General features: G+C 39.3%; 1 protein-coding gene across 4 annotated transcripts in view; it reads left to right on the forward strand.

Moving 5' to 3' along the window:
• SH3GL3 (SH3 domain containing GRB2 like 3, endophilin A3) overlaps positions 1 to 12,494 on the forward strand; it is a 58,207-nt gene extending 45,713 nt beyond the window's left edge. For all 4 annotated transcript variants that reach the window (XM_069798376.1, XM_069798377.1, XM_069798378.1 and 1 more), the window contains 4 exons: positions 1,255 to 1,413; positions 4,268 to 4,371; positions 5,592 to 5,719; positions 11,695 to 12,494. In XM_069798376.1, the coding sequence (XP_069654477.1) occupies positions 1,255 to 1,413; positions 4,268 to 4,371; positions 5,592 to 5,719; positions 11,695 to 11,900 (597 nt within the window). In that variant the 3' untranslated portion in view covers positions 11,901 to 12,494. The remainder of the gene's footprint in view (positions 1 to 1,254; positions 1,414 to 4,267; positions 4,372 to 5,591; positions 5,720 to 11,694) is intronic.
• The last annotated feature ends 138 nt before the right edge of the window (positions 12,495 to 12,632 follow it).

The raw sequence follows: 12,632 nt of genomic DNA on the forward strand, positions 1-12,632 counted from the left end.
TTTGTCTCTCTAGCAAAACAGTGATGAAATCTGCTTAAAATCAATTCCTGGCTATTTCTTACTTGTTTAGCTTACTCAGTTTGCTATATTGCTTGTACATTCAGTACAAGAAGGATAGTGAAGAAAATTATATTCTTTATTTCTATGCTATTTTATTTTAACTGACATTTTTATTAATTTTTATGAATATGTGAGTGTGCTGTGTTTTTCTGCAACTGATTATCCTATCTTGCCATGTCTGTCGGCCTATGGAGGATGAATATAACTGCTGAAAAAGGCTATTGAGGGCAATCACAGAATGATCTGAAAAGTGCCATAAAATGTTGAAGCACCATATGCCACTATAGGAAAAATATAGGAAGCTGAGGAGCACAGTTTTAACCTTTAGAGTTAAGCTTTTCAGTGCTTTTGTTTACAATGTGACAATTCAAAGAAAGCCAAGCAGTCTTTGTCTGAGTCTGTTGGTTCCAATAGACTTGGGTAATAAGCAAGTTAAAACCCCGATGAAATGCAGAAATGAACATTATTTTATTTATTTACACATAAATGGATGTGGAAAGCATAGCAAAAATAGTAATAATGTCTTGATGTCTGTAGCTGTCTCCTATGATACATAACCGTTTTCAGTTGTAGTTCTTCTGAACTGATGAAAAGAAATTGTTTGACATTAGCTTTAATGAGTGTTTTGTACTGTCACTTTGAGTCCATTCTGTAAGTCTGTCAGTCCCATGATTTTTGGCAACAGAAAAGCTTGTGTCGTTATATCAGATAGAAGTGTCGGCACCTAACAAACGAAAGCAAGAATACAAGGTTTGTTGGAGCACTGCTTATGGAATGAGAGGGGAAAATAACCCTTTAACTTTTAGCTGTCATATGGCAAATAATTCAAGAGGTAAAATTGAATTATATGTAGAATATGGAGACACACGTTTAGATTGGATCCTGCTTCTCATTTAGACAATGTGACGTGTTGCACATTTAGTGAAGTCCATTAGTTGCATGGCTAAGTTTAGCAAATCAAGATATAGCCAATTCCCCAAGTGTTAACAAATGGCTGTTTATTTAAAATTTCATTCATGTATACAGTCCTAGACTTCCCTGATGCTGCCTTAGATCAAAGGGATGGACTGGATAATCTGAGCCTTGTGTTTCTTTGATTCTGCATATATTTGCATCCATAACTGAAATTTCCTGAAATCACGTGTTTGGGCATATCCCGTTTGGACCTTCTCATAAATGTTCTGTCTTATTTAGCATCATTTGAAGAAACTAGAAGGACGCCGTTTGGATTATGATTATAAAAAGAAGCGTTTTGGAAAGATACCAGATGAAGAAGTTAAACAAGCAGTAGAAAAATTTGAAGAGTCAAAGGAACTGGCTGAAAGAAGCATGTTCAATTTCTTAGAAAATGATGTAAGTCTGTCCTGCATTTTTGTTTGCTGCAGTACATCCAGGAGGGCAATGTGTGTGGGATTGGATAAAGCCTGTCCCATCCTTCATAGGAGGTAAGGTCTGAAAGCAGAAAGTGTGCCTCTTTCCTCTTTTAATCTCCTGTCAGTGAGGAACATAATGCACAGCAGTAAATGGAAGAACTCAAGAATTCAGGAATTTGTTCTGGAGACACAGTGGCTCAGACAAAATTGTCACAGAGGTCTTAAGTAGTTTTATAATCTTTGAGCAATGAACTACCTGAGAGTAGAATGCAGTTTGATCAGCAGGAGGGAGAAGGTTGGAAGATTAACATAGTCATAGACCTGCTGCTGAAACTATGAGCAAGGGTATGTACCCTGCGCTTTCTGAATTATAGCTCACTTGTAGTCAAAACTTTGCTGCTGATCTGAAGTCTCTGAATGATTTTACCTCTGAAAATCATTATTATTACTATTTGGCTCTGAAAATTACTCCATAGGGTTTGTTTGTGGCTTGGGCTTAAGTACCTGGACTTTGGCTCAGAGTCCAAATCCATCACGAAATTATGTCTAAATAAGGAGCAGCTGTGGTCATGCAGGATAATCCTCTCTTCTGTCCATACACAGAGGAATAGCAGGATGTGCTTTCTCCCATGTAATCACGGAATTGTAGGAAAAGAGAACTGGACCTATTTGGGCCTATTCCAAAGCTTTCTCTCCTGTAGGTGCAGCATTGCAGAAAAACACACTTAGAAAGTAAGAAGCGTGCTGTCTTCTGTGAGCAAATTGCAATGAGGAGGAGCTGTTAAGTGGGAATATTGAACTGCAAGCAACTTCTCCCTCTATGCACAGCCATGTAATGGCCAGTTATAGACTAGCCTGCAGCTCCTAACTTGTGAGTGGGACACGTTTGTTAGAAGAGTGTATAAGTCAGTAAGCCTGTTGCTGTTTTACCAGTGCAAGTTGTATGAAGGCAGCACAAAAAGTAACGTCCTCTATCAACAGTTTCAGCACACTGTTCCACTGTAGGCTCTACCAGTTGCCTGGTTGCAGTGTCTGTGTTTTATAATTCTGCCTTGCATAAGCAGCTGAGAAATGTTCCACATAGTGTTTATCATTAGTTGAAGCACCAAACTGAGGATAAAACAGTGCATGGATTAAAAGGGTTTAGCTGAGCCACTAGAGAACTGATGAGTTATACGTTCTAGTATAACTAATTCTGCCTTTGGGAGGGGGTGAACTGGATGTCCCTTTGAGGTTTTTTCCATACCCACTTCCTGTTGTTTCTGTTTAAAGAAAACTCTGTACTCCTTCCCTTCCATTTTCTGTGCTGAGCCAGTCTGTCTGTCCTCCTCAAACTTCTCATTACAGCCTTGTTGTCTAATCCTAGACTGTCTCACTGGGTTTGCAGAGATCTTAACTGTAATCGCTTCCTTCCGATCCTTTCCAATTCCCCAAATGTCTCTCTTTCTTGGTCTCCTTACCCTGCAATCTCTGTTCTCTGAACTCTGATTCCCAGTCATCTTGGCAGGTGCCTTTGCCAGACTTAGTCCTGATCCACATCTCTTTCTCAGGTTTTTGCACAGCTAGTTCCAGACCTCCCACGTAGACACTGTTGCATGCACTCCTTATCAGATCCATCTTCCTGCCTTTCCCACTCAGCCAGTCCCAGGCTCCTCTTGCTAAGTGGCTTTTAGTCTCACAAGTTTCTCTGGCTCTTTCCCAGTCTCTCTTCTACTAATCCACAATTCCGTATCCCTCCTGGCTTTTAGTCATGTTGTTTGGACAGTCCTTGTCTATCCATTTTCTCTGACCACCTTATCCAAACCCCAGGCACTTTGTGTGTTTTCCTCAGGTGGTTTACATTACTCTCTTCTGACTGTGATGGAATTCTATCAGCTGTTGATTTGGTTCTGTGCATTTCATTTCTGTATGCTATGTGACAATGTTTGGCTCTCTTGGAGTCCCGGCGGAATTTCTAATAATCTTTTTAACTGAGTAAAAGCAGACAAAGTAGAGCACAAAATTGCCATGGGTCCATAAAACATTTGCAGAAAGCTTACTTGGATATCTTCTTGTGATCCGATGTCTGAAGACATCATGATGGAATGGAAACATGTCAGACTTCTTGGGGTCTGTCTTAATGTTGTCTTAAAGGAAGAGGACAAATAAATATCTGTTACTGCTCCATCCCCAGTACAGCTTGAACTTTTCAGTTTGTGTTAGGGGCATGAGATTATTTGTTACCTCATGAATAAAAATATTCTGATTTTTCTTTCTCCTTCACATTCTCCCTTTCCTCAGCATTCATATTTTTGAATGATTGGCTGATACTTTTTAAATCCAAGTAGATAAATCATGTTTCATTTATTGGTTTATAAATGCTGCCATCTAGTGAGGTAAGTCCAGATCATTTCAGAACTGTAGTTTGTAAACATTGTTAATAAACACTAATGAGTCTGAGTCATAAGAGCTGTCACAGTGTAATTTCTAGCAACATTGCTGATCAGAAAAGCCCCACTTTCACCTGCTAAGGGGTCATGTCCTTTTGAATGTTTCCGGCTTGGGTGTTGACAGACAGCTGGCTTGGAAGTTGAAAGCAGAAGGGATTTGCACATTGTGAGAGGAAATAACTCAAGGACCCAGCCCTGAGCTAGCAAACTAGAAGTTACACGTCAGTTTTGTTCAGCTTCCAACTGGCAATTTCTTTGATAGAATCACAATGCTCTTTTTCAGTAGCCTCCACAAGGTATCATGGTCTTTTGAGATACCAGGTCTATTTTGAATTATTTGTTTGTTTATCCTTCAGCTGAATGTACTGCAGGCTCCTTACAACTATTTACCTCTCTATATTTCAGGTAGAACAAGTTAGCCAGTTGGCTGTGTTTGTAGAAGCAGCACTAGATTACCATAAACAATCCACAGAAATTTTGGAGGATCTGCAGAGCAAGCTGCAAAACCGGTAAGACTGAACCCATCAGAAGATTTTCAACCTCTTTTTGCAGCTGAGGTTCATGAATGTGAAAAGTCACTGAAGCAACAGATCTTGTAGTACCATCTCACAGATGCACATGTGCTGTGCTCTGTGCCTTGCTGGACTTCATTGCTTTAAACCATTGCCACCTGGCAACTTCTTGCAGTGCTGTGAGCCTTTAATGTAATGCAGGGTCTGCCCAGAATGCTTTGAGTGTGTGCAGAATCTCTCACTCACATCTGTGGAGGTTAATCAGGACAGCTTCTGTTTGTTTGTAGGTTTCTTTAAACTTACATACTTGTGAGTTGTGTTTTGGAGGCTTTGCTGAGAAGTTGGCCTATTTTCCTTGAGAGTGAGGGGTATAACAAAATTCTGCAGCAGAGTAGGGAAATAGCCAGCTGGCTAGGAACACAGTTGTGGTGTAATGCACTTATGAAAGGCCCAGATACTTTGTGTCACCCTAATAGAAGAAAAAAATGCTGCTGTCATTAATTTGTTATATGTTGCTTAGAGAAGCAGCAGAGAACAGGAGACCTAAATGACTTGAGTGTCACCATAGCGTAGGCTAACATTACAGTCACAAAGTTGAGATAACTGGGGCTTTCCTGAGATCAGGGTGGACATGGTGGCTGTGAGTATTAGCATAGGGGTAGTTGTTGTCTGTAGACACCCTGCACCATCCCAGCTGGAGGGGCCAGTGAGACAAGGAGGTCTCAGCCGGGCCACATGCACATACAGGAAGAGGTATTGAGACAGTTGTGCTGACCAAATGGTTGTTTCCCATTTTCTCTAATAAAAAGGCAATGTGTGAGATGCAGTCTCTGGGCCTCTGTCCTGGCTGGGTTTCTGCATATGTCATTTGCAGTTGAGCTTTCCAGAGAGCTCATTCGTGGGACTTCTGCTGAACTCAGTGGCAGCTGTGGATGCTCAGCAGTTCTCAAACTCAGGCTGTTAAGCTTTATGCCTCTGTCAGCAGGACCAAAGCATTAAATAAAACAGGGACTTGCTGAAATTGAAATACTGCATGAGAATTGAGCAGCTCTTAGTGAATAAACCTGCCCCCCACCCCCTAAAAAAAGAAGCCTAAAACCAAAACCAGTAGAAGGTTTTTTTTTACCCACCTTTCAAATACCTAAGCACTGAACCTGAGTGTAAGCTCTGTAAGTATTTCTTCCTTCGATCTCTTGCCACTCTTCTCTGTGTTCCAGAATAAATGTAGCATCTAGTCGGCCTAAACGTGAATTTAAGCCAAAGCCTGTAATAACTACAACTCTGGAAATTGGTGATAATCAGCAGCACAATGGGATTGCCTATAGTTCTTCCATAAAATCATCAGGTAAGTCTATGGCCAAAGAATTAACAAGTCTATAGATGTTTTGCCAGGTTGTTGCTTGAGGTATTCCTTGTACCATGAGAACAATGGATCCATGAGGCATCAGTATCCATGCATCAGACTCCAGTTTGTTTCCCAGATTTGGAAATGGAACTGTGAAGCAGGGTTCCTCTCAACAGTCTCTCACCCATCTGAAATTTAGGTGTGGCATTCTGCTTGGTCTTTTAGGTTCCCTGTATTGCCACTGAGGGTGGGAGGAGAGAGAGGGAGAGGCACTTGCAGAAAACAGTTCATTTCTTGCAAAGACAGATGCCTAAGGTGGGTGTGTTCGTTCACTGTCTGGAATATCTCCAGATGCTAGTTTCTCTCCACAGTCTGAGACCATAAATGATCAGGCCAGGATTTTAAGTATTAGACATGTAAAATTCAGAGATGACTCCTACCCTTATTGATTTTATTAACATATTTTACTTTACTGTCCCCTAAAGTATGCATCAAAGTGTGTGCATTTATGAACTGATGTACTTAAGCACCTATTGATGTGGGAGTAGGATCCCTTCCTTTGATTAGGCCCTGATTCCACAAAAAACATCAATTGTTGAAAGTTGCATGAATGGTAATAATTAGTAAGGTTACATGACTGATTGAAATAGCTTTTCCTCATCTCATGAATAAAATTATTTTGCCCTATCTCCTTAATGGCTACAGTGTATCATGAGAGAAGATAAATTAAAAAAAAAAAAAGCCACAAAAGACAACAATATCCAAAGAAAAGAGAATGAAGAAGCTAAATTTTTCCATAAACATTATTTGTAAGGAAAATAGAGGGGAAGCAGTGAGCCAAAGGTTCCTTTCTATACTTGACATGGTACCTAGGATCTTTTTCTAAAGCTTTTTTCTTTTTACTTTTTTTTCTTCACTCCAATTTCTTCCTCCCTCCAATCTTGTTGCTTTTTAAAGGTTGTTGGGAGAGAAATGAGAGAACTAAAGGCAAAAGAATAAAGCTTGGAGCTGTAACTTCATGCTCCTTCTGATGTCTCTCTAATTTCCTTGCACTCTGCTACAAGATGAAGCTATTATACAATCCATACTGAAGGGGATTTGCAGCAGTTTGGCAGCATAAATCCACCTGGCAAAACCTTACTCCTTCATTTGTTTCTTTGGTGCTTCAAGCTGTTTGAGGGTGTGTTAGTGAAGCTCCCCATGCTGCCCAAATGTTAAGAGCAGTTTTTGTGTTGCTGTCAAATGTGGGATTGAGGGAGACAACCCCCTCTTTGCACACTCCTCTCAATTCAGACCACTGGTTCCCAAGACATGTGATTACAAGGACACACTTCATTCAAAGCCCTGGGGATGTTTGCGGCAATCAATAACTTCCTAGTTATTTTCACAGCAGATCTGGATGAAAGTAGCAAAACCATAGCAACCTTTATTAAAAATTCAGCATAAAATTTCTAGGCCCCTATCAATTACTTATCAAGTTATGTAGGCTTTATTTTTTCTGCTTTGCATGTGCAGTGGAGAAAGGAGATTCGGATTCAGCGTTTGTGTATAAACTAGCATGTCAAATCAGAGTTTCAAACCATATTATAGTGGTTTATCATTGCCATGAAGCAGTTGATCCAAGATGTCCTTTAAGGGTAATCAATCCTGCCTTGGGGAGAAAGACAGACCAGATGACTTCTCAAGGTTGCTCCAGCCCACTTAAAGAAAAATCCCGGTTTTAATGAGCTGAAATTCAGTGGATAAACTGAAAAAGAAATGACCACTGATCACTAAGATAAGGAAGGAGTGAGCCACTTCCATTTATTGATTCCATTCATGGACTATTGCATCAACTGTTTGCATATCACTAAATGATGGGGTTTCACTTGATTTGCTCGCTCAGTGCTGTCAAAATGGAAAAGAAATAAAACAATAATGAAAGAGATGAAAAGGAGAAATGGGATGTATGTAATAATTATTGCTATGCTTAGTGTTGCTAATAGATCAGAAAGACCATGTATCATGGTTTTTATATCCTGAAGAAGCTGTGGGTGCTGTGCTTACCGCCCCAGCAGGTACAATCATCAGTGAAATCATTGTTCATTCTCCTTTCTTTTCCTGTTCATACTCAAAAGTTATCCATATGGATTTCTGTGGAGCTGTGGTGGGGTCAATATGCCCTGCTTGTGAATGGGGAAACCTTTCTGTTCCTGTTTAAAATCAGAATCATGAAACAGATTCAATTTATGGTCTGTGATTTAGAAATGTGAACCAGGCTGCTCTAAGCAAAACTGCGAAATGTTTTAAGGTCTCCATGTGATAAGGGGGATAGCATCATGATCGCCCTCTTTCTTTTTGTTTAGAAAACTGACCTCTTCATCCTACACAAACAAGCACTTTTATGCTTAATTTCCCCTGTTTAGACCCTATCAAAATGCAGACCTTTAATTTCTCTGAAACTGTCACTCAAGGTAAGTAGCATCTTAGTGTTCAGCAAACCCATGGAAATGAACAGGACAGTTCAAAGCTGTGATACCTTCAGCACAACTACCACAGTCCAGTTCTGAGTGTTGAAATGGCTTTTCCTGTGTTTCACCATAGCTTTTCAAGTTAAGTATCAGCTTCTTGGAGCAGAAATAGTATTTTCCTTTGTATGGTCCCTAACATGTGGGCATTATCTATTACTAATGACTTGCACACATTTGCAGGGCTAGATTCACAGAAACCTAATTCTGATGTTGTGAATTATTTAGCTGCTTTGATTAAGCACAGATGACAATAATTTTGTTCTAATTCATTGTTATCCTCATTAATCAGCTGTGGCTATGAGCATCATCTGGCTCATTTTAGAACTCTCTTTAAATGTTGTATTACATCATGCCTTTCATTCTTTTTGTTTGTCAGGTTTGACTATGATATGAAATAAATGGATCTGGTTGGCATGTGCTGGAATTTAACATAAGCATCTAAGTGTTTACTCACTTCAGCTGTGAGAGAGACTTGGATTAATTATCTTAGCAAGCTTCCAGTTTGTGATTATTAAAGTATAATTTTGCTACCATATGTATATAACATGGTATAGAAGACAGAGTAGATGCAGGTACAAGCAGTAACTCCCTTTGGGGAGAAGAAACAAACAAAACCAACATTGAATGGCATTCTGGCTTTATCCTGTAACACTCCAGAAATCACAGATAGCTTCTTGCTTAACCTGTTTTTGTGCTGTCCAGGTTTGAGTGGTCTGGAGATTAATGACAAGTCATCTTTGAATGTAACAGTGAAGTGTGGCAGTTTAACTCCACAGCTGGAGAAATTAAGGAGGTGTGCATAGTGTTGCAAATTAAGATAAACCCTATTTGCAGAAAAAGAAAAAAAAAGTTCAATTTCTTTAGCTTAAATATCTGCAACAGGAAATGATGTGCAAGTATTTAATAGACAGGAAAAAGGCTGGAATCATGTCACCATTTCTGTGATGTTAAACAGTGTGTGTTGCAGACTGTCAGGCAGTGCTGCCCCCATTACCTCTGTCAGGGAAGCTTTGTCTCATTGGATTATACAGTAGCAGCAGCTGCCTGACTCTAATGAAGACTTTGACTGATCCTACAGCCTGGAGTGAAACCGGTTGCACTGGCTGTGACCATTATTTAAAAATCTTTCCAGGCTGCCAGACATTTCTTTTCAGTTCTTTGGAGCTTAAAATGAACCAAATGTGATCCATCTCATATCGGGTACCTTACTGTCAGAAATTAACTGGCTTGCAATAATAAATTAGCCCCATCGGAGCAGCTGGTGAAAGCAAGGCACTTTGTCAATTATTCAGAGTGCTGCCTTCTGCTGTTGACAGTTCCAGTGAGCTGGTACCAGTTCTACCTTGGCAAAGACTGAAAATAACTCAGCTATTTTTGAACACAGTCAGTCCATTTTTGCTGGGAAACGGTGGCTCATCATCTTTTTTTCTGCTTGGACTGTTTCAGAAAAAATATGTCTAGAACCAAGCTTTCACCTGAATTGTTGTATTAGACTACCTGTAATTTACTTTGTTCTTGTAAAACTTTGTCGCTACCCCATGCCTTCCACAGGCAGAGGACTAGTCTGGCATTGTTACAGCAGTGTTCTGGGGAGGTTTGCTGAGGAGGATCTCTGTGTTGACAGCTCTCTCTCATTGTTATAAATAAAAGCTCTCTTCTATTCTTATAAAGGATAAAACATACCCAGAAAATAGAAGAGTAATTCCTACTTCTCAGTTTTAACACCAAATATTACCCCCGATTGTATTATTGTCAATTAAAAAGATGCTTTCACCTGTTGTCCTTTACTGATCACCAGAGTAGTTGTCAGCTGGTTTACTTAAGAGACTTCTCCTAATTCCTTTTACTAGAAAATGCCTGAACAGTTTTCAATAATTTCCTACACGTTACCATGATTAGCAGATTAAAATGCATTTTTGCACGCATTTTTAACACCTTAGCTATTGTATCTGTATTGTATTACCAGTTGTGTGCAGATTTACCCAAACAAAAATTATTCAAGATGATTGCATAATTAGCATATGTGATAGCTGGGAGAGAGATAGCTGGGAGAGAGAGTCAAGACTAGAATATTTGAGAATTGTTGCAATGTTCCAAATAAGACAACCTGAATAACTTAGTATTTAAGAGATTTAACTGCTTTAATGGAAGTACTAGAGTGTTCTAGAGTTGTCATGCTACAGTGTGTTTTACTACTGTTTATATGGCAGCAGCATGAAATCTTTTCTCCTATTCTTCCTTTATAAATATACATCAAATTACCAGACTTTTACTTGGATATGCTTTACATGTTTTTAGAAATCTGTTATGGCTGAACTTCAGTTGAACCTCTGGCTAGTCCTTGGCCACAGAGCTAAGCTTTACAATTTGAACATTAGATTACATTTTATTAGAACCAGTTATTATTCATAAATATGAATGAATATATTACATATGTATCCATACCACAAATCCAAGCCAAATAACACCCCTTCCTGAGAATATCTTTTAAAAAGGTGACTGCATTTACAAGCTTAACTTCTTTTGCTAAGGGTGATTCTGTTTTGTACTTTAATTTATATTTACTTGCTTTCCTGTAAATGTATGTACTTACTATTATGTTTGCATATGGTACCATCAATATTTTAAAAGAGTAATTTGGAATGAAGATCTTTATAGCAGGGCGAACAGCATAAGTCACAAGAACAGCCAGATACTGCATCAGAAAACTGTTTTCATCTGTAAAATAGTTTGACAGGCACCATTGTTCCTAGCATAACCTCTGCTTTAGTTCAGATGGATGTGTACAACAAAGGATTTGAACACATGAACTTGGGGAGCAGTAACCCAGAAATGACTGTCACTGCTCAAGTGAGGTGAGGGTGGAAGCCTTAACACAGGAGTGGCTGGAGTGGCTGATGGTTCCCTTTCCTCCTGCAAACACACACGTAGCATAAACATCCAGGAGGCTGCCTGCAGGCTGTAAGTGTGCGTGTAGGACTGGCTGTGAGCCCCTGCCCTCTGGTAGGTATTCGTGCAGTAGCAGTGTGCTGCAGTGCCATTTGTTTTAATGATTACTTGTCACTTCTCCTGTCTACTCTTCTACTCCCTCAACTCCTACCCTTCCAATTCCTCTAGCCACCACTCCAAAGAGACCACACTGCTTTTGACAACTGTGATTACTGAAACTATCAGTTTGAGGTAAACATCCTTTCAAAAGGGAAGGCAACTAGGAATGAAAATAGAGTAAGTAGTATCTGAACTTAAGGGAGAAACAGAATTATGCTTTAAACTAATTATCACTAGTAGTATTTTTTTTATATGTAGAAGCACCAGATGTTAGTGGGTGAAAGCAATGGAAAAACTGTTGGGAAGAATTCATGGCAGCAGGGCTCTGTTTTTTGACCCATTGTTTTATGCTTGGTGGCTGATAGGATGCTGTGAAGCTCTATTAATGTGGTGTGTTTTTTCTGTCACTGGGGGCAGGTTCTTCAATGCACATGGATCAGCCTTGCTGCCAAGCTCTCTATGACTTTGAGCCAGAAAATGAAGGCGAGCTTGGGTTTAAGGAAGGGGACATCATAACTTTGACCAATCAGATTGATGAGAATTGGTATGAGGGGATGTTAAATGGAGAGTCTGGCTTCTTCCCCATTAATTACGTTGAAGTGATGGTTCCCTTGCCTCAGTGATTGTGTCATTCAAGCTGTGAACATGATTTCATGACTGAAATGGATTCACAAATGTTCTGTCAGTGTGGCATTCTGTGAAAGCCTTGCTATTTGACTGACTTACTGACTTTTGTATGCGTCTTTTTAAAATGTATTTATTTTATATTCAAAAAAGTTTCACCTTCCCTGACTCATCAACCTGCAAAAAAACCCATACCCAGTTTTTTTGCTTTGTGCCTTGAAGATCACTGTATGAAGTGTTTACTGGTAGCTCACTGTTGCTCCAAAAATGCATTTCCTTGCTACTATTGTATGTGGATTTTTTTTTTTAATCTTTGGCTGCAATGATTTTACTATTGAAAACCATTTTTAAAAATACTGTAAGTGAAGCTAACTGTAACCAGTTCCTAAGTTACTGATGTCACTGAGCTCTCTTCATCCACCACACTGTAATTTATTGTGAGCAAGTTAATCCATGTTTCACATTGTATGTTGACAAAAGGCAAAGTGGTTGTTGTCAATATTATGATGTTGTTGTACTAAGTACAAGTTCTCAGCATTGAAATTCCTATAATTTACTGACCAAACTGAATAAATATTTCTGTGGGATAAGAACAGTGGTTGCTGCTTCTATTCCTATAGTACTGGCATTTGTTTTTGAGCTGGGGGTCACTTGCTAAATTAAAAATGCATGAATAAAGCCTAAGTAGTAGTTTTATGACACCTCAGCCACTGGAATTTTAATAATCTTGT

Source organism: Haliaeetus albicilla, chromosome 12 (genome assembly GCF_947461875.1).
Source record: "Haliaeetus albicilla chromosome 12, bHalAlb1.1, whole genome shotgun sequence".
Taxonomy (NCBI): domain Eukaryota; kingdom Metazoa; phylum Chordata; class Aves; order Accipitriformes; family Accipitridae; genus Haliaeetus; species Haliaeetus albicilla.